The sequence below is a fragment of the Nyctereutes procyonoides genome, unplaced genomic scaffold (genome assembly GCF_905146905.1).
Source record: "Nyctereutes procyonoides isolate TBG_1078 unplaced genomic scaffold, NYPRO_anot_genome, whole genome shotgun sequence".
Taxonomy (NCBI): Eukaryota; Metazoa; Chordata; class Mammalia; order Carnivora; family Canidae; genus Nyctereutes; species Nyctereutes procyonoides.
In genome coordinates, this window is record NW_026575049.1 from 48,066,385 (window position 1) to 48,088,941 (window position 22,557).

Genomic DNA, 22,557 nt, shown 5'->3' on the forward strand with positions numbered 1-22,557 from the left:
TCACCAGTAAAAGTGTACAATTCATTGGGTTTTAGGATATTCACAGAGTTGTGCAACCCTCATGATCAATTTAGAACATTTTCATCATCCCCAAAAAGAGTGACCCGCTAGCCACTGCCCATTGCCCCTACACCCCCCTGCTTTTCTCCTTCCTAGCACTAGGGAGCCACTGATATACTTTCTGGCTCTATGGATTTGCTTATTCTGGACATTTCACATAAATGGAATCATATCATATATGGTCCTTCATATCTGGTTTATTTAACTTAACATAACGTTTGGGGTTCATTTGTGTTTTAGCATGTATCAGAATGTCATTCTTTTTTATGGCTGAATAATATTCTACTGTATGACTAGAACACATTTATTTTATTTTATTTTGATTCCAGCATAGTTAACATACAGTGTTGTATTAGTTTCAGGTATATGATGTAGTGATTTAACACTTCATACATGCCTTAGTGCTCCCCAAGATAAGTGTACTCTTAATCCCCTTCCCCTATTTCACCCATCCCCCAACCTACCTCCCCTCTGGTAACCTTCTGTTCTCTACAGTTGAGTCTGTTTTTTGGTTTGTCTTTCTTTTTTTCCTTTGTTCATTTGTTTCTCAAATTCACATATGAGTGAGATCATATGATATTTGTCTTTCTCTGACTGATTTACTTCATTTAGTATTATACTGTGTATCCATCCATGATGTTGCTGCAAATGGCAAGATTTCATTCTTTTTCTGGCTGAATAGTATTTCATTGTTCTCTTTCTGGCTGAATAGTATTTCATTGTGACATTTCGTTTCATATATAAACACACACATCTTTTTTATCCATGTATCTATCTGTTGATGGACACTTAGGCTGCTTCCATAATATGGCTATTATAAATAATGCTACAATAAATATACAGGTGCATATATCCCTTCAAATTAGTATTTTCACATTCTTTGGATAAATACCTACCAGTGCAATTACTGGATCATAGGATAGTTCTTTTTTTAACTTTTTGACGAACCTCCATACTGTTTTCCACAATGGCTGCACCAGTTTGCGTTCTTACCAACAGTGCATAAGGGTTCCTTTTTCTCCACACCCTTGCTAACACTTGTTTCTTGAGCTTTTGATTTTGGTCATTCTAAGAGGTGTGAGGTAATAAATCATTGTGGATTTGATTTACATTTCCCTGATAATGAGTGATGTTGAGCATCTTTTCATGTGTCTGTTGGCCATCTATAGGTCTTTTTGAAGAAATGTCTATTTTTGTCTTCTGCCCATTTTTTTATTTGTTTTTTTTTGGGGGGGTGTTGAATTGTATAAATTTTTTATATTCCTTGGATACTAATCCTTTATCAGATGTCATTTGCAAATATCTTCTTCCATTTAGTCCTTGAGTTTTATTGGTTCTTTCCTTTGCTGTTCAGAAACTTTTGAAATTTTGATGTAATCCCAATAGGTTATTTTTGCTTTAGTTTCCCTTGCCTCAGAAAACATATATATAGAAAAATTTTGTTACACTAGATGTCAGAGAAATTACTGCCCGTGCTCTCTTAGTATTTTTATGGTTTCGGGTCTCAGTTTAGGTCCTTAATCCACTTTGAGTTTACTTTTGTGTGTGGTGTAAAAAAGTCGTCCAGCTTCTTTCTTTTGCATGTAGCTGTCCATTTTTTCCTACACCATTTGTTGAGGAAACTTTTTCCTATCACATATTCTTGCCTCCTTTGTCAAAGATTAATTTGCCATGTAATTATGGGTTTATTTCTTTCCACTCTGTTCTGTTGACCTATGTATCTATTTTTGTGTGGTACCATACTATTTTGACTACTACAGCTTTATAATATGACTTGAACCCTGGAATTGTGATACCTCCAGTTTTGTTTTTCCTTTTCAAGTTTGCTTTGGCTATTTTGGGGTTTTCTGTGGTCCCATACAAATCTTAGAATTGTTTGCTCCTGTTCCATAAAAAAATGTTGTTGGTATTTTGATAGAGATTGCATTAAATCTGTAGATTGCTTTGGGTAATATAGACATTTTAACAATATTTGTTCTTCCAATCCACGAGCATGGAATGTTTTTCCATTTGTTTGCGTTCAACCTCTTTCATTAGTGTTTTATACTTTTCAGAGTACAGGTTTGTCACCACCTTGGTTAAGTTTATTCCTAGGTGTTATTTTTGGTGCAATTGTAAATAGGATTGTTTTCTTAATTTCTCTTTCTGCTCCTTCATTTTTAGTGTATAGAATGCTACAAATTTCTGTACATTGATTTTGTATCCTGCAAACTTGCTGAATTCATTCATCAGTTCTCGTAGTTTTTTGGTGAATGGATAAAATGAATAAATCACATTTTATTCATCCATTTATCATAGACATTTGGATGGTTTCCACTTTTTAGTTATTATGAATAGTGCTGCTGTGAACATTTGTGTACAAGTTCTTGTGACAAGTTTCAAAGTTAAACTGTGTTTAACTTTTTGAGATATTGCCAGACTGTTTTCCAAGTTGGCTAAACCATTTTATATTCTCATCAACAGTGTTTGATGTTATCTGGGCTTTTTGCATTGATATTCATCAGTAAAATTGGTCCATAGTTTTTGCACAATCCTTATTATATTTTAATATTACTGGTATGCTGGCTTCTTAAAAGAATTTGAAAGCTTTTCTTATCTTTTGAACCATCTAATCTGGGTCACCCTAAGCTGCTACCATAATGCTAGATCAGAGCAATTTTTACCCTATTATTTTAGAAGCTATAATTTGAAGTTGGCAACATATAGTGAAATTCTTATATTAAAATGCACTGTGCTTGAAAGTTCATTAGTTTGAAAAATAAACAAAACAAAAAAAGAAATAAAAACAATAATTAATTTTGTGATTTCACATCTAATGACACATAGTTGAAATTTGATGTGAAATTAGAACTAATTCTAATTTTTTATGATCACTTTGTTTTATTCCCATGTAAGTTAATAATCTGTCGTAATTATAGAATCAAAGATATTTGAAAAGGGAAATATAATTAGTACCTTTCATTCCAAGATCTCAAAACCCTTTACCAGTCTTCCTTAACCAGTGTGGAATATACTGGTCACCAGCTAAGGGGATCCTCAAACGTTAGGCAAATCTGCCTTCCTTTTAGACTCTGAAATAATTTTGTTTCAGCTATATTAGAGACAAAAACACAGATCCAGAGAGTGGTATCAGTTTTAAAGTCAATCCAAAAATATATAATAAGTTGGAGCCATAGTTCTCAAACTTTAGTAATCATCTCTAGAGCTTGTTATGACACAGCTTGTTGGCCCTTATCTCCTGAGAGACTGAGGTAGAGGCCCAAAAATTTATGTTTCTGGCAGGTTCCCAGGTGACTCTGCTGCCTCTGGTCTGGAGACCTTGCTTGAGAACCACTGAACTAGAGTTCTCCCTGAGTGTTTCTCATTAAATTCTGTAATGTTTCTTTGCCTTAAAAGTGTCCCCAATTTTCATTCATTAAAGCCAGTTCCATCCACCGTATTCTGTTGCTTATTTTCTAGATGTCATATATTTACAAAGAAAGGATAGGACCTGACTTACCGTCAACTCTCAGTTGTCTGTAGTTAATCTTGTAGATCCTCTAAGGTAAAAATTTCATTGAGACCTAACATTACCTCCCCCCTCATCTTTCTCCAAACCTTATTTCTAGACTGGAAATGTAAATTAGTTTCACTTCAGGATAAAAACCAATAAGGTTGGCCAGGTCATTTGTTTCAAGGAATTTATGTATATAAATGAAATCCTATTTTGGTTCATCTGTGATATTGCTTCCTTCCCTAAGTGATCCAGTGGAAAGTGGTTTTGTTTGTTTTTGTTTTCTTTTTATTTGAGGTATAGTTGACACACAATGTTATATTAGTTTCATGTGTATGGCATAGTGATTCCACAAATCTGTTCGTTATGCTATGCTCACCACAAGTGTAGCTACCATCTGTTACCACATATTATATATAGTACCATAGACTCTATTCCCTATGCTGTACCTTTTATCCTCATGACTTGTTCTTTCTACCTGTTAAGCCTGTACTTTCTATGCCCCTTCACCCAATTTGCCCACCCCTCACCTTCCTCCACTCTGACAGCCATGTTTGTTCTCTATATTTATGGATCTGTTTCTGCTTTTTGTCTGTTTATTCACTTATTTTGTCTTTTAGATTCTATGTATAAGTGAAATCACATGGTATTTGTCTTTATCTGACATGTTTCATTTAGCATAATACCCTCTGGATCCAGCCATGTTGTTCCAAATGGCGAGATGCTGTTCTTCTTTTTTTTTTTAATAAGGCTGTTTATTGTTTGTTTGCTTATTTATTTATTTATTTATTTATTAAGATTTTATTTATTTATTCATGAGAGACAGAGAGAGAGAGAGACAGAGAGAGAGAGAGAGGCAGAGACAAAGGCAGAGGGAGAAGCAGGCTCCATGGAGGGAGCCTGATGTGGGACTCGATCTTAGGCAGGCCCTGGGCTGAAGGCAGCGCTAAACTGCTGAGCCACCCGGGCTCCCTGATGCCGTTCTTTTTTATGGCAGAGTAGTATTCCATAGCACACATATTTATCCATCTTCTTTATCCATTCATCTATTTTTTATTGTTTATTTATTCATGAGAGACATAGGCAGAGGGAGAAGCATACTCCCTGTGGGGAGCCCAATGCAGGACTCGCTCCCAGGACCCCAGAATCACGACCTGAGCCAAAGGCAGATGCTCAACCATTGAGCCACCCAGGCACCCCCATTTATCTACTGATAGACCCTTGGGCTCCTTCCACATCTTGGCTATTATAAATAATGCAGCAATAAACATAGGAGTGCATCTATCTTTTCAAATAAATGTGTTTGTTTTCTTTGAGTCAATACCCAATAGTGAATTATTGGATCACAGGGTATTTCTATTTTTAATTTTTTGAGGAACCTTGATACTGTGTTTTCAAAGTGGTTGCATCAACTTACTCTCCCATCAGTAGCACATGTGGGTTAATTTTTCTCTACATCCTTGCCAACACTTGTTATATCTTGTCTTTTTCTTTTTTAGCATTGTGACAGGTATAAGGTAATATCTTACTATGGTTTTGATATTCATTTCCCTGATGATGAGTGATGTTGAGCATCTTTTCATATGGCTATTGGCCATCTGGATGTCTTCTTTGGACAGGTCCTCTGACCATTTTTCAGTGGGATGATGATGATAATGATGATGATGTGTTAGTTTTATACGTTCTTTATATGGTGGGGAGTGCTCTTAATTCTGTCTTTAGGGCCACTGTTACTTCTCTGAAGTGGCATCCTCTTTAAAATAACTCTTTTGAAAATAAAAACATTTGACACATGAAACTAAAAGTCTAGATCTATGGCGAAAGAGGTTTTTTTTTTTAATTTTTTTTTATTTATTTATGATAGTCACAGCGAGAGAGGGAGAGAGAGGCAGAGACACAGGCAGAGGGAGAAGCAGGCTCCATGCATCAGGAGCCCGACGTGGGATTCGATACAGGGTCGCCAGGATCGCGCCCTGGGCCAAAGGCGGGCGCTAAACCGCTGCGCCACCCAGGGATCCCGCGAAAGAGGTTCTAAATCCAGATCCATACTGGTAAAGATCTTCTGGAACTTGCCTCTCAAAGTGGTCCATGACCCATATTCATAGGAATTATCTGTGGACTGAATTGGACTCCCTAGGTTGAGGTTCATGAATCTCACATTTTAATTTCCCAAGGTAATTCTAATATATTTAGATCACAGATCACACTTTGATAAACTCATTTTATTCCTAGATTGCTGTTCAGTTTAGCATGCCAGCTTAAACCAAAAAGGTGAATCTAGGGATATCCTGTTATTTGTCCTTAGGAGAGGTTTGTTTGTTTGTTTGTTTGTTTGGCACTTGCCTTTGGCCCAGGGCGCGATCCTGGAGACCCTGGATCGAATCCCATATCGGGCTCCCGGTGCATGGAGCCTGCTTCTCCCTCTGCCTTTGTCTACTCTCAGTAGGCTCTATATCCTGCCTGGATGCCAATGCAGGGTTTGAACTCACAACCCTGAGATCAAGACCTGGGCTAAGATCAAGAGTCAGACACTTAACTAAGTCACGTAGGTGCCCCTGGACTCTGAATTTCTATGATGTCATCTTAATGAAGATGTGAATAGCAGTGGGAAAATTATACAGAGAAGGGAGAAATTCTGATTAGTTTCTTGTCTGCATCACAGCTTTTAGTTGTTGGGACTCAACAAGGGGCATACATCAGTGCTTTATAGCACTGCATTGTACATTATACACCAGGCATAATCCACCGGTGATTCTCAATCAGACTGTGTGCCCACCTCTGCACCTCTTTGTAATTATGTTGGACATTTCTGTTTAGTTGTCACAATGACTAAGGGTTATTACTAGTACTAGAGGGAGCAGATGCTAAACATCCTATAGTGCCAGGGATAGTCCACTACAATTTAGAATTGTCTTGTCCCAAATGCCAGTACTATCCCAGTCAAGAAACTAATTCCACACTAGTTGAGAAAAATGGACATCCAGAAATAACACTTGGATCTCTTTTGTATCATTGTTTGTTTTGGGGATTTTTTTTTTTGCTAGATCTGTCTTATATACACTCTTCTTCTTTATCCTCCCCCTCCTCCCCCCTCCTCTTTCCTCTTCCCCTCCTTCCCCTCCTTCCCCTCCTTCCCCTCCTCCCAACATGGAGCCCAACACATGGGACTTGAACTCACGACCCTGAGATCAAGACCTGAACTGAGATCAAGTCAGATTCTTAACCAACTCAGCCACCCAGGCACTGCACACACTCTTCTTTAATTAACTTTGCTAATAAATAACATTTTTACCTCAAATATTTCACTAAATTATCTACTCCAACTTGTACCTTCAGTCCAAGGTAATAAAATGTAATTTAGATTCTGCTACATGTAAAAGCACTATGGTGAGCTCTTTAGAGGTTACAAATATAAGTAAGATGAGGTTTCTGCCTTAGGAAGCTCAAGATATCCAAATGAGAGATAGATACTTAGTCAACTACCAAGACATAAAACAGAGTCTGCTCTAGTTGGGTTAATCATACTGTGTTAGTATGAAGAGAAGATCAGCCAATCTAAGGCAGAGGATCTGAGAAAGTGTGGTGAAGGAGGTGGCCCCTGAGATGTGATTTAGCACATGAAAGGCAAGAGTAGAAAAGCAGTTAAAGAGGTGCATTCTAGGTATGAAAAGAGAGGAAATCATTAAAGGCATGAAGATAGAAAAGACATGTGCAGGGGGACCTGGATGGCTCAGTCAGTTAAACATCTGCCTTTGGCTCAGGTCATCCTGGGAGCAAGCGTCATGTGGAGCTCCCTCCTCATCGGGGAGTCTGCTTCTCCTTCTTCCTCCTCCCCTACCCCCCCACTCGTGTTTTTTTTTCTCTCTCCCTCTCAAATAAATAAATAACAACTAAAAAAAGAAAAGAAAGAAGAAAGAAAGAAAGAAGAAAGAAGAAAGAAAGAAGAAGAAAGAAAAAGAAGAAAGAAAGAAAGAAAGAAAGAAAGAAAGAAAGAAGAAAGAAGAAAGAAGAAAGAAAAGATATGTCCAGACAAACTTAGTTCTCTGGTGTGATGAATGGGAACAGGTCAGAGGCCAACAGACCAGTTAGGATGTCATTGCATTGAGGTGGAAGGAGGAGGTGAATGGGACAGAGCACATAAAGGGACTTGTGAGGTAACAGGGAAAGTTCTATTTCTTGATCTGGGCTGTGGTTATAACGGTATTTGTCTCATAATTAAGGCATATATTTGCTTCATGTAGTTTTCTGTTTCAGTGTCTTATTCTACAATTAAAAGGGTTGGGGTTGGGGTGTCTGGGTGGTTCAGTCAGGTAAGCATCTGCCTTTAGCTCCAGTCAGGATCCCAGAGTTCTGGGATCCAGCCCCGAGTTGGGCTTCCTGCTCAGTGGGGAGCCTGTTTCTCCCTCTCCCTCTCCCCACTTTTTGCTTGTGCTCTCTCTCATGCTATCTCTCTCTCTCTCTCTCAAATAAATAAGTAAAATCTTAAAAATAAATTAAAATAAAAAGGTTGGGGTTTTTGCTTGTTTTGAAAGCCATCTCAGTGGTTCCAGAGAAAAGAAAAGAGGTATCCAGGCCTGAATGAGAGCGGAAACTGGTGAGCAAATATGAAGGCCATCCTGGAGAATTAATTATGTCAATTGGAGGAGGAGGTGGAGAGTAGTTTGGGACACATTGCACTCACATGGTTGTAGAACATAAATGTGTGTTCTGTGTGATGGTAACTAGCAAGCCGTTAAGGAAAGTTCACGTCCCAGGAAATGTTGTGCTAGAAGATTTGGAGATCAGGACTCCTGGGGGCACAGCGGTTGAGCGTCTGCCTTTGGCTCAGGGCATGATCCCGGGATTTCCCACATTGGGCTCCCTGTGAGGAGCCTGCTTCTCCCTCTGCCTGTGTCTCTGCCTCTCTGTGTGTGTCTCTCATGAATAAATAAATAAAATCTTAAAAAAAAAAAAAGAAAGAAGATTTGTAGATCAACATGAAAAGATTAGAGCGGAAGTATGGAAACTGGAATGTAAAAGAAGATGGCCAAGGAGAAATCTTGGAAAATATCTGTTTTGGGGGCAGATTAATAGGGGCCAGTCAGGGATACAGAGAAGGAGCTGGAGACAAGAAGGCTGAATCCAGATGGTGTGGTATAAAACCAATCCCAACAGGAGCAAGTCCCAGACAGAATTTCAAGTGTTAGCTGCTGCAGATCACTAAAGGAAGAGCAAATTGCAGAACAGTGTCAGTGTCTTTTGCCAGAAAGGTCATATTGGGAGCGCAGGTGAATCAATGAGAGTAGACTCCTCCTGCCAAAGTGTTGATGGTGAAGGGAAAGAACCAAGTGTTGATGGAGTGTCAAGAAGAAGCAGAGTTGAGGGAAGAGTGGAACATGTTGGCAGGCATGCCAACACATCAAGGAAGAAGAAATAAGTAATATATGATGTGAGGGGGGTGAAAGTGAGCACATCTCATGGAGCATAGCCTAGAGTGGTGCTTCTCAGAGTATGGTCCCCAGACCAGCAGCATCAGCACCATCTGAAAATTTGTTAGAAATGCAGATTTATAGCCTCCACGCCAGCTCTACTGAACCAGAAACTCTGGGATTAAAAAAAAAGAAGAAGAAAAAGAAACTCTGGGATTGAAGCCTGAAATCTGTGTTTTAACAAACTTTCTGAACATTCTGATGCATGGTTGAGTTTGAAAACCACTAGAGGAAAAGGGGAGTGGTTTAATCTTGCACGTAGGGGGGAGGTGATCCTTGAAAGGATGAGTAACCCTACTTCCTTTTAGACAAGAGGCAAAGAGAAAAGATGAGGGAAATGGTATCAGATAGCCCCAGGCTTGTGGTGAGGTCATCTTAAAGAACAAAGACCTGGAATATTGGGGAGCTAAAAACCAGGGATGAGTGCATCCAGCCTCCAAACCCTCGCCTCCTGTACACTTTGTTCAAGATGTAATTCCTCTTCCTCTTGCCTGTCCCAATCCTGCCTTTAAGACCATATTCCACCTTCCACCTTCTTCAGTATACCTCCCCCAACATGACCATCTGTAATTATTTTGTTTCATTTTGAAATAAGACTATTTGTTTCCTTAGACTATTTTAATTTTGTTACTTAGAAACAGGTCCTCTTTGTACTATCCTTCTCCGCCTCCAGAGAAGGGCTGAATACACCCTGTGGATGGACTGGCTCACAAATTAGGAAATCAGCAGATTAGTGTCTCCTTGAATTCTTGGTTTTCTGTTCTGGATTTAGATTCCTTGGCCCAAGTGCCTAAAACACTATTTATAGAGTCTTCTAGCATATGGCATTTTTGAAACTCTGTAAAAGATCAGGAAAAATGGAGGGACAAATGACAAATAGGGAAGTATTTAGAAGAAGAGAAATGATTCCTCAGTTTATGTAAACACTATAAATGACTTGAATGGACCCTTTGTAAGAGTGAGCTAAGCCCAGACAGACGTTGAGAAGTAAGATGTAAGAAACTGTGGGAAGGGCTCCTGGAGTCTGTTGCAAGGAAGAATGCCTGTAATATCCATGTGAAGAAAACTACTGTCTTCCCCACTGCTGCTAAGACAGCTTGTTTTTTTTTTTTTTTAATAACTCTAAGCTCATTACATTTGGCAAGCATGATCAAGAATTGTATCAGTACACTACTTTTGCAAAAACACAAGCAAGGGATGACCTTTTTTTAACAGGAGAGTTAAAAATTGTGACTCACTCCCCAACGGAGTCTGTGAATATAATGGTAAACAAATATTAACTGTGGGAACGTGAGAAAAGGAATGCCTTAAATCTGTAAGGGGAGAGTTATCTTTGAGCACCACAATGAAATACAAATTAGATTAAACATGTTTGACATTCGGTTTTATTACAACTTAAACAGAGACTTTCTGTTTGAGAATCTTTTTTTCTTTAGTGCTTTAGTGTGAGTTTTACAAGGTACAAGTCCTATCAGAAATTGACTTGTCTTTGCATTTTGCGTTGACACTCCAGTGTCAAAGCCAGAATGAAAAAAATCTAAGTTAGTGCAAAAGTAAAGGAAAGGAAACTAGTATTTATTGAGCACTGATAATGCACTTTCATGTATTCTATCTCATTCGATTCCTTTATCATTGTGCAAAGCAACTACTGTCTGTTATAGATGGGGGCCATGATATTCAGCATCTCCTAGCCCCACTGGCCTGTAGGTGATGGAGCTGGTATTTCAACTCAGAGCTTTCTAGCTTTCTAGAAGCCCAGGATTCTTTCTGCTGTGCAATACCTATTAAACTTACTAGGTTTGACATGCCTATAGCTATTAAGATTTTCCTAAAGCATGAGGAATGCTGACTGGTTTTATATTTCTTTCTGTCAAATCTTAATTTGTAATGAAAAATTTTTAAAGATTTTATTTATTTATTTGATAGTGAAAGAGAGTGAACACAAGCAAGGAGAGTGGTGGGTAGAGCTAGAGGGAGAAGCAGACTCCCCACTGAGCAGGGAGTCTGACATGGGGATTGATCCCAGGACCCTGGGATCATGACCTGAGCCGAACGCAGAGGCTTAACCCACTAAGCCATCCTGGTGTCCCGAGCTTGTAATGAATTTCAAACAGAAATAAGATTTTGACATTGTGTTGAAATACAATGGAGACGATAGAAATTTTACTTCAGTGTCAATTTAATTATAGGTGACACATGGGCATGATTTAGGGGTTTAGAGGAACCTCCTTTACTTGCATCTGAATGTTATGCCTTATATTGTGAAGTTCATATTGGCCAAGGAGCCTAGTAGTATATATGTATACATCCTGCTTTCTTTCAGAAAACATTTCCTTTTTAGCTCTTTTTTAACAGTTTGTTGAGGTCAAATTGGCATCCAATAAACTATGCATAATTTTACAAATTTTGGAATTTGCATATGCCCTCGAAACCATCACCACAGTCCAAATACTGAACCTATCTTTCACCTCCCAAATTTTCCTCTTGCCCTTTGGCAGTCCCTCCTTTCTGCTTCTTGAAGGTTCCTTCCTCTCCACTGATTTGTTTTTCCTTCTTACATGAGTTTATATTTTCTAAGGTTTTAAATAAATGGAATCATTCAGTATGTGCTATTTTTTTAATAGTATTCTAAGTCAGTATTCTTTCAGTTAGTAAAAGTATTTGAGATTCATCTGTTGTTGCAAATATCAATAATTTTTTTTTTCCTGAGTAGTGTCCCATTGCATGGATACACTACAGTTTGTTTCGGCTTTCACCTATTGATGAACTTTTCGGTTCTTGTCAGTTTTGTGCTGTTACAAATGAAATTGCTAAGGAATATTTGTGTGCATATATATACAGATATAGAAGTAGACATATGTTTTGTATGGATCTATGCTTTCACTTCTCTGGGGTAAATACCTAGGAGTGGAACAGTTAGGTCATATAGAGGCACATTATTTAACTTTTTAAGGAGACTGACGAAACTGTTTTCCAAAGTGGTTGTACTATTTTATATTTGCATCAGTGGTGTCAGAGAGTTCCATTTTGTCCACATCCTCGCCAACACTCTATATGGTCAATCTTTTAAATTATAACCTTTCTAATAAGTGCATAGTAGTATCTCATTAGGGTTTTAATTTGAATTTCCCTAATTACTAACGATGTTGGATATCTTTTCATGTGCTTATTCGCCACTTATGTATCTTTGGTAAAGTGTCTGTTCAAATGCTCTATCCACTTTTTTTAAATTAGGTTGCTTGTTTTCTTATTAACATACTGTGAGAGTTTGTTATGTTTATATGTAAGCTTATACGACAGAAGATTTTATCAGATATATGATATGCAAATATTTCTGCCTCCCCCTACTGCTGCCCTACCCGGCCTGTGGCTTCTCTTTCTATTCACTTCATAGCATCTTTGAAACTGCAGAAATTTTTAATTTTAATTAGGTCTAATTTGCCAATTTGTTCTTTTATGGACCATGCATCCTGTTTCGTATCTAAGAAGTCTTTGTTCAACCCCAGGTCACAAAGACTTTCTTCTGTGCTTTCATCTACAAGTTTTATAGTTAGGTTTAACACTTAATTTTATGATCCACTTGGAGTCAATTTTATAATATGGCACAAGATATGTGTTAGAGATCTTTTTTTTTTTTAAATGTGGATATCCAAATGCTAAGACACTATGTGTTGAAAATACTCTCCTTTATCCACTGAATTGCCTCCATTTATTTAGGTCTTACTTAATTTCTCTCATCTTTTGTCAGAATTATCTCTAAGTATCTCCTATTTTATGCTACTAATAGTTTGAGTTTTTTAATGTTATTGTGGGTATATGGAATTAGAAATTGTAATTTTTATAAGAATTTTATAAGCAGGGATCCCTGGGTGGCGCAGCGGTTTGGCGCCTGCCTTTGGCCCAGGGCGTGATCCTGGAGACCCGGGATCGAATTCCACGTCGGGCTCCCAGTGCATAGAGCCTGCTTCTCCCTCTGCCTATGTCTCTGCCTCTCTCTCTCTCTCTGTGACTATCATAAATAAATAAAAATTAAAAAAAAAGAATTTTATAAGCAGATATAACTGGTTTCTGTAAATTTTATAAGAAAATATAACTGATTTATATATATATATATATCTGATTTTTGTATATTGGTCTTGTATCCTACAACCTTGCTAAACTCACTTATTAGTTCTGCTTGCTTTTTTTGGTATATTCCATTGGATATTCTACATAGATGATCAGATTGCCTGCTCATAAAGACAATTTTACTTCTTCCTTCCCGGTCTTGATAACTTACTTGTTTCTTGCTTTACGGAACTGGCTAGAATCTCCAGTGTAGTGTTTAATAGTAAGAGGAAACATCCTTTTCTTATTCTGATGTTTAGGGAAAAAACATCTAGTCTTTCACCACTGGAGTATGATACTGGCTGTAGGTTTTCATAGATGACTTTTTTCAGGTCGAGGAAGTTCCCTTCTATTCTTAGGTTGTTGAGAGTTTTCATCAGGAATAGAAGTCAGACTTTGTCAATGCACTTTCTGCACTTATTGAGATGATCATATGGTTTATCTTTTCTTTTCATTAATATGGTGAATTATGTTGATAAATTTTCAGACATCACACCAACCTTCTTGTATATCTAGGACAACCTCACTTGATCATGAGATCCATATCTATATATTGATACATATTTATATACCTATAGATATTATATAATATATATTTTATTAATATATTTTATAAAGAACTTTTATATTCCTTATTATCCTCTTATTATCTGTAGACTCTGTAGTGATGCCATTTCACTCATTCATGATATTGGTGATTTATGTCTTTTCCCTGCTTTCCTAGTCAGTCTGGCTAGAGGTTTATCAATTTTATTGCTTCTCTCAAAGAACCAGTGTTTGGTTTCAGTGATTTTTCTCTGTTATGTTTCTGCTTTGTAGCTCAATTATTTCTGTTCTAATCCTTTCTTCCAGTTACATTGATTTTTATGCCCTTTCTTTCCTTCCTTCTGGTTATGTTAATTTTAACTTCTCTTTTTTGTTTATTTGTTTATTTAGCTGGGAACTGAGTCTATTGCTTTAAGACCTTTCTTTTCTTTCTTTCTTTTTTTTTTTTAGACCTTTCTTTTCTGATATAGGCATTTAATGCTATTAATTTCCTTCTATGCATTGCTTTAGTGGCATCCCACAAATTTTATATGTTGTATTTTCATTTTAATTCAATTAAAAATATTTTTCAGTTTCTGTTTTGATTTCTTTTTTGAATGCTAGGTTATTTATAAGTATATTATTTATTTTCCAAATACTTAGAGATTTTACAGAGTATATTGTTTTCTAATTTGATTCCATAGTGTCAGGGAACTTTTTTTTACAGATTTTATTCATTTACTTTAGAAAGAGAAAGAGAGAGCAAGGAGGAGAAGCAGAGGGAGAGCGACAAGCAGACTCCACCTTGAATATGGAGCCTGACACGAGACTTGATCCCACAACTCTGAGTTCATGACCTGAGCCAAAACCAAGAGTCAGACACTTAACCAACTGAGCCACCCAGGCACCCCAGGGAACATATTTTTATATGACTGGAATTCTTTTAAATTTGTTGAAAGTTAAAATATAACCCAGAAATAGTATATTTTGATAAATGCTCCATATCTAGTTGGGGGAAAAAGGTGTATTCTGCTATTGCTAGGTGTGCTATAAATATCAATTGTCATGTTGGTTATAGCATTGCTAAGGTCATCTATAACTGGTTATTTTCTGTCTGTTTCAAATAGTTATTGAAAGAGGAGTATTGAGGGGTGCCTGGGTGGCTCAGTAGTTGAGCGTCTGCCTTCAGCTCAGGGCATGATCCTGGAGTCCCGGAATCAAGTCCCACTTCAGACTCCCATGGGGAGCCTGCTTCTCCCTCTGCCTGTGTCTCTGTCTGTGCCTCTCATGAAATAAATAAATAAAATATTTAAAAATTGAAAGAAAGAGGAGTAATGAAATCTTTCGTTATAATTGTGATTTTGTCTGTTTTCTTGCAGTAATACCCATTTCGGCTTCACATTAGAAACTCATGTTATTCACTTCATAAACATTTAGAAGTGTTATGTCTGCTTCTTGAATTGGTCTCTTAACATTATAATGTGATCCTTTTTACAACGAGGAACGTTCTTTGCTCTGAAATCTACTGTATGACATTCATATGGCCACTCTGGCATTCTTTTGACTAGTGTTGCTGGTTTTAACCTATTTGTGCTTCACATTTAAAATACATTGGCTGTAAGCTGCATACTTCCATCTAGCATTTTAATCTAATCTGACACTCTTGCCTTTTAATTGGGGCATTTAGACCATTTTTACTTTAAATCATTTTGTTTTTTAACTTTTAATGTGTTTTACTTTTAATCATTTAATGATTTAAATCATTTTGTTTTTTGTTTTCTGTAACACCTATTCTTCTTCTTTTCATCTTTCTCTGCCTCACTTGATTAAATGAGTATATTTTATTATTCTACTTTATCTCTTTTGTTGACATATTAGCTGTAATTGTGTTTAGTAGTTGCTTTAGGTTTTATAGTATACATCTTTAACTTATCACAGTCTATCTCAAATGATGTACCACTTCATCTACACTATAAAAACCTTATCATAGTATACTTCTACTACTCCCTCCCAGTCTTAATGCTATTGCCCTATATTTTACTTTTTATATGTTATAAACCCCACAGTACTTGTTATTTGTTTAACCAGTCAAGTATATTTCAAAGAATTAAATAATAAGAAAAAAATCTTATATATTTGCCCATGTAGTTACAATTTTTGGTTCTCATCATATCTTTCTGTTGATCCATATTTTTGTCTGGTATGATAATTCTTCCACCTAAAGGACTTTCTTTACATTTCTTATAATGTAGATCTGCTGGTGATTAATTACTTCAGCTTTTATATGTCTAAAAACATCTATTTCATCTTTTGAGGGGAAAAACATTTTAAACTGGCTATAAAATTCTAAGTTGACAGGATTTTTATTTTCCATTCAGACTTTAAACATATCAATCTGCTGTCTCTGACTTGCCTCCATTACTCACAAGAAATATGCTATCATCCTTACCTTTATTTATATGTAATGTGTTTCTCTTTTCCTCTGGGTGCTTTACAGATTTTCTCTTCATGATTGCTTTTGGACAATTTGATTAAATTATTTGTACCATGTAGTTTTCTTCATGTTTCTTATGCTTGAAGTTTTTTGAAATCTCTTGATCTGTGGGTTAATAGTTTTCATTAAATTTGAAAACATTTCAGCCATTATTTTTAGAAATAGTTTTTCTGGATCTCCCCCTCTTCTGTTCTTTGGGGACTCCAATTACACATATATTGATCACTTAAATTTGCCCCACAGCTTACTTACTGATCCTCTTTTAATTTATTTCTATTCTTTGTCCTTATCTATATTTCATTTTGTATGGATTCTATTGCTTTGTTTTCCAGTTCATTTATCTTTTCTTCTGAAATGTCTAATCTGCTATTAATTCCATTTAGTGTATTTTTGCTCTCAGACATTGTTGTTTTCATCTTCAGAATTTTAATTTGGGACTTTAAAAGTATCTTTCTTGTCTCTATTCATTTCTTTAGATACAGTGAATATCATTATGGTAACAATTTTAACACTCTTGTCTTAATTCTAACATCTGTGTTAGGTTTAGTCCAGTTTTAGTTGTTTGATTTGTCTCATTATAGATTGTATTATTTCAATTTTTGCATGCCTGGTAATCTTTGATTATATGCTAGATAGTTTTTTAGAGAGGAAATGGGGAGGAGCAGAGGGAGAAGGAGAGAGAGAATCCCAAGCAGGCTCTACACCCAGCACAGAGCCCAACACAAGCTCAGTCTCTCGACCCTGAGATCATGACCTGAGCTAAAATCAAGTATTGAACATACCTGACTGAGTCACTCAGGTGCTCTCAAGTATTTTATATTTTACTTTGTTGGATTCTGAATGTTTTTGTATTCCTATAAATGTTTCTGAATTTTGTTCAGGGTCACAGTTAAGTTATTTTGAAATTATTTGATCCTTTTGGGTCTTGCTTTTAAGATTTGTTAGACAGGACCAGGGCAGTATTTAGTCTAGCACTAATTATTCTCCCCTACTGAAACAAGACCCATATAACCAGTACCCTATGAACTGTGAAGTTGAATTGAAAATAAAGAATTTATATGACTTCTTTATGGATTTTTTTCCTGCAGAAGGGGAGTTGGGAAAGGGAGTAATAACTGGAGAGGTAAATAGAGTCAAGAGAGGATATTATAAGAGTGAGAAAATAACTGCATGTTTGAATAATGATGGAAATAATGCAGTACAGAGGAAAGAAGTGATACTATAGGATAGAGAAGGGAGAATTCCTAGAGCCATATCCTAGAGTAGATGAAAAGGCTCTAGTGTATAAGAGGAGGTACTACCTTTAGATAGGGGTATGGTATCTTTAATTCATCTATGATAATAGGCAGGAGGGCAGAGTATATGGATAAGATGCTATTAGGAGTGAAACTGTAGTGGTGGGAGTTTGTGGAAGTTCCTATCTGATACCTACAATTTTGACAGTAAAATATGAAGCAAGATCATCAGCCGAAAGTCAGGATGAGAAAGGAAGTGTTAGAATTTGGAAACAGAGAAAGTAGTACAAAATAACAACCTGGGAGATGGGGGATGGGGCGGATAAGTAAGTGGGCAAAAAAGTCTAAGTCGAACTGCCAGACCTCATCAAGGGTCCACTTGAGGTTCATTGTCATGAATTTAAAGCAAATCCAATCATGATGCATTTGAGCTTTCTCCGCCCACACTCAGGTGCACAGGTACAGCCTCAGAACAGGCAGAGAGTTAGATTTTACAGATAGGAGGAAGTAAGAAAGGGAAAAAGGATTAGAGAGTGTATGCAAAGGAGTAATTAAGATGATTGGCTGTGGGATGTAAGCTGTGTAAAGAGGGAAGATAAACATTATGGAAGAGAGATAGGGACATGGTGATGGGACTAGCAGATTGTTGGCCAATGGGACTGAAGAATGGTTGGTTTAGAGTACCTTCTGGAAAGGATGAGCTGTGAAAGGGTAGGTCAGGGTTTCGGGTATTCATAAAGACAAAGTCTAGAACAGTGCTACTTAACAAATAGGCCATACACTGGAACTAATCTATGAACTGCTTGTTACTGATCAATGAGGTGAGTTCAGAAATTGAAAGTAAATGTTTAGGAGCACTACTGTGATATCCAATCATCTGATCAGTGGACTTGTGTTTAGAATGTCTTGAATTTTAAAATCTCATTTGCTATTAATATTTGTTGTATCTTATAAAACTGTCAGTCTGTAACAGATTGGATAAAACAACACAGAAATCTGATCCTCCTCCACAACTAAAGTATTGATCTAGATGATCATCATGTAAGTTATCTGAGAAGGGTGGAGGGTAAGGTCATTGGAAAAGAAGAGGTGAAAGGACCAGCTCCTTGAATATTGAAGTCACCATCACCCATTGCCTTCTGAGATAGAAGCCCTTCGGATTGCATAGCTCCAGGGGCAGCTTTCTCATTGTATACTATGTGTACACCACAAATCCAGAATACAATGTGAATGGTGCTCTCTGAGTGTTCAAGAAGGTGGCCATTGTTATCTCCATTTTACAGATGGGAAGGCAGACTCCCAAGTTCACACAACCAGCCAAGGAAGGAACCGAAGTTTGAACTTAGGTGTGGTGTGTCTGTCACACCAAAGCTAGACTCTGTTCTATACACCACTCTTTGTCATGTGCTTATGGTTATGGGGACAGCATAGTCATAAGCCTCATGAGAACTAGAAAAAAAATGCTTTTTGGGAATGTGTTGTGATCCACATGGCGAAGCCAAGCATTTCAGTTTCCTTAGAATCACTCTTGTTCAATCTGCTGTAGTAATCCATAGCCAGTTGCTGCCTAGACCCTCATCTCTCCAGTTTGTCTTTGTTGAATCAAGAGGCTGAAGCACCTCAGGAATCCAATATCCAGTATCCACCACAGGATTTCCGACACTTTCTTTCATGTGCTTTAGTAATTACTTATGTATTAGAAACATTTTCTGAATAATAGTTTACAGAATGATAAGATTATGAGGAATTTTAACACTTTTCTCTTTTTCCCAAAATTTGTGTGATGGGTCCATTACTTTGATGATTTGAAAAAGTCAGTTATAGAGCTATATTCTAAACCAGCTTGTTCATGTAGAAACTCTTTAAGACTCTTAGGTCTCTGACAGGAGCTGAATAGGCCTGGTTTCCCACTGAGCTGGAGTCCCAGCCACATGGGAGGCCTCAGTGTTTCCATATAAGTTGGAATTGGTTGTGTCCCATTCTCCCTAGGTGCATGGAGTTTCTGAGGAATTAATCTAAAAACAAAGAAAGCATTAATCTCTTAGGGTTTTCCTGGTTTCCTCCAATCCTTGGCTCTCCAGTGGGCCGAAGCAAGTACAACAGTAGAGTTAATTTATAAAGCCTGTCCAAGTGTCACAGGATGACAGATTCTTCTGGAAAGTCCTCCTGGAGCTCTGAGTCTATAATACTTACACAACACATAGGACACAGTATCAGAATTATGGGCTTATGTGTCCACATGTCCTGCTAGGCTACCATCAAGAAGGCATAGCCTATGGCCCAGCACAGGGCCTGCCACATAGTAGGTGCTCAGTAACAATAATTTGAATAGGTTAATGGGTAACTGATGCTCAGTGTGCATAAATATTTTCATGATGATGTGTTTAATCTTTTCTACCTTAAGAAATTCACTACCGTTAATGTATATTAGTGTACCTGGGAAGAACTTTTGGACTTACCAAAATAAGACTTTTTTTTTTTAAACATTTGGCTTTTCACCTCAGGAAGATGTGGAAGAAATAAAGAACCCAGATAAGCAAATATAACTGGACAGGATGAGATGTGCTCTTTCAGTTTGGTTTAAAATAATAATCAAAATAGAAAATAGGAGCACAATTTTACTTTGAAAAATAGCACTGCAAATCAGTTTTGGTGTGGAGGAAGGAATCATTAAAATATTTTAATATGGTAAAATGCTAATCATCACAATTATTATTAAAAGTAACTTAAGGGACGCCTGGGTGGCTCAGCAGTTAAGCACCTGCCTTCCGCCCAGGGTGTGATCCTGGAGTCTCCAGATTGACTCCAGTATTGGGCTCCCTGCATGGAGCCTGCTTCTCCCTATGCCTGTGTCTCTGCCTCTCTCTCTCCCTGTGACTCTCATGAATAAATAAATAAAATCTTTAAAAAAAAATAAAAGTAACTTAAAATCTTTCATTAGCTTTATAAGCACAACTAGAATTTTTAAATATGGTTATTAATTATTGTTGTTAATATGAGGTTGAAAACCTGATCTTCTTCTGGGAGACTGAGTGTCAGGATGGGTGAATTTTAAAATATGCCTAAAACCTGAGAACTACCAAATGAAATTTGGCTTTTCTTTTCATCTATCTTGCCAGATCGCTCATTTCATCACTAAGAAATGCAACTGACATGCCAGGCAAAATAGATATACACCAAGTTTCACATCATTTATTTTTTATGAATTTGTATTCCAGTCAGATGGGGAATACTTTGATCTCAATATGTACCTCATTGATGTTAAGAGTCTAGACTCACTGTAATGGCTACAGTAAAAATAAGATATTTTTCCTGGGTTCATCTACCAAAAAAAAAAACATAAAAACTAGCACAAACTTAACTATTATATATAAATAGAGAATTCTCCTCTTCTGGATTTGAAGGCTAAATAAAATACAGAGCAGACAGTTCCATCCCTAGTTTTTTTTGTTATACCTTTTGAAATAATTTGTATATACCTTTTAAATAATTTCAAGTGCCACAAAAAATAATGTTAATAGCTCAAAATCAAAAGTTAAAAAAAAAAAACCTAAGTATGATTTTTAAAAATCTTTTTCTCCTCAAGCATTTTACGATGGGATAATGAGACAGATGTCTCTCAACTGGAAGGACATTTTGGCATTGTTATGTGTGCTGACTGGTAAGTACATAAAAATCATAAAAGTCCTGTTAGGAAAAATAGCTTTGCTGGAGTAATTGGGCTGTGCTGCTTTGCTGACGGCTAAGCAAAGTCAACAAATGAAGCACAAAGCCACCTTAACCTCAACAAATTAATATTCATCTCCATGTGACAGTTATAAGGTAGTCTTCTATCACACAGTAACTTCTACCACATTATTTCCCAAAGATTGATTTTGAGAAGCATTTCCATTTTCTGGAATTGCCTCTGTTTCATGCTTGACGTATCAGTAAATGGACGACTTAGGCAAATTGCAAATAATTATGGCTCGGAGAGGAATAGTCTGGAGAAAAAGGAGTTTATCAACACAAACAGCTCAATTAGCTTACTTCTTAGAAGAGATCTGACTATTGATATAAGGGAATATAGGTACATGTGTGTACACACACATATATGCTCCGACAAACCAATCCATTTGTGCAATATCTTTGGGGAAATATCTTTTCTTAAAATGTATGTTTGCTATCTAAATTTTCAGTGTCTTCAATTAAGATATTTAATTATACGCAAAACAGGAATTATAACATTACATTTTATTGTTATGCAAATAACATTAAAATCTCTGTCAGGTGCCTGCTTTTTAAAAATAATTTACATTAGATATTTTGTCTTCTCGTTTGGCTCAGTCTACTTACTGTCAATGAAGTCTGATCCTAAGTTACAGGATAAATATGTATCAAACCTTAATAATCATCTCAAATAATCTTAGGTATTTCCTTCATGCGTGTTGAATAATAACTATTTCAGCATATGGAAACATTGACAGTTCAAAAATATTTTCCCTGGGAAGGGTAAGATCTTATTTGTAGTTTCATTATGTTTTTACAACACTTGAGACTTGAAAACACAACAAGTTCAGATTCTGAAGAAGTTCTGTTGTATTGATCAACCCAATTATAAGATCCAGAACCTGGAGATAGATGACTTCCCTCAAGGGGAGTTAAATGAGATTTTCAAGCAGTCATTACTATTCTTATTTTAAAATTAAGACTTTCAATAGGTAACTCCTCTATGTAAGTCACTGGAATCAGATCTACTTTCTTTTTTTTTTCTTCTGAAAAATACTTCCCCATGGAAAATAAGTATCCTATTCTATTTCTAGCTGAGATTTTCTAGCTTTCCATGGCCCTTTTAGTGTCTTTGCACCCAATTTCGGAAAAACCTTGCGCCCAAAGAGGGAAAAAACAGCTTTTGGACTAATCATTGATATTGTGCCTAACGCTATATCCCTCATCTAATCCAAAAATAAGGAGCTAAGACCTCACCATATGATTTGAACTAGTAATTTAGTAAATGCCTCTCCTCACCAAATATGAGAAAGGATCCTCCAGGTTTCATTGCACAGATGAAGATAATGCTGGCAGGATCAGATCAGATTAAGCATGAAAGTCAGATCAGAGAGCAGCAGAAAGAAGGAAGGAGGGCAGCATCTTCTTGGAGGTTTAGATGAGGGTTGCACCCGTGGGCTCCGACAT

At 36.8% G+C, this 22,557-nt stretch overlaps 1 protein-coding gene across 4 annotated transcripts in view; it reads left to right on the forward strand.

Moving 5' to 3' along the window:
• CAMKMT (calmodulin-lysine N-methyltransferase) overlaps positions 1–22,557 on the forward strand; it is a 386,639-nt gene that overhangs the window by 340,210 nt on the left and 23,872 nt on the right. For all 4 annotated transcript variants that reach the window (XM_055328617.1, XM_055328620.1, XM_055328618.1 and 1 more), the window contains one exon: positions 20,969–21,043. In XM_055328617.1, the coding sequence (XP_055184592.1) occupies positions 20,969–21,043 (75 nt within the window). The remainder of the gene's footprint in view (positions 1–20,968; positions 21,044–22,557) is intronic.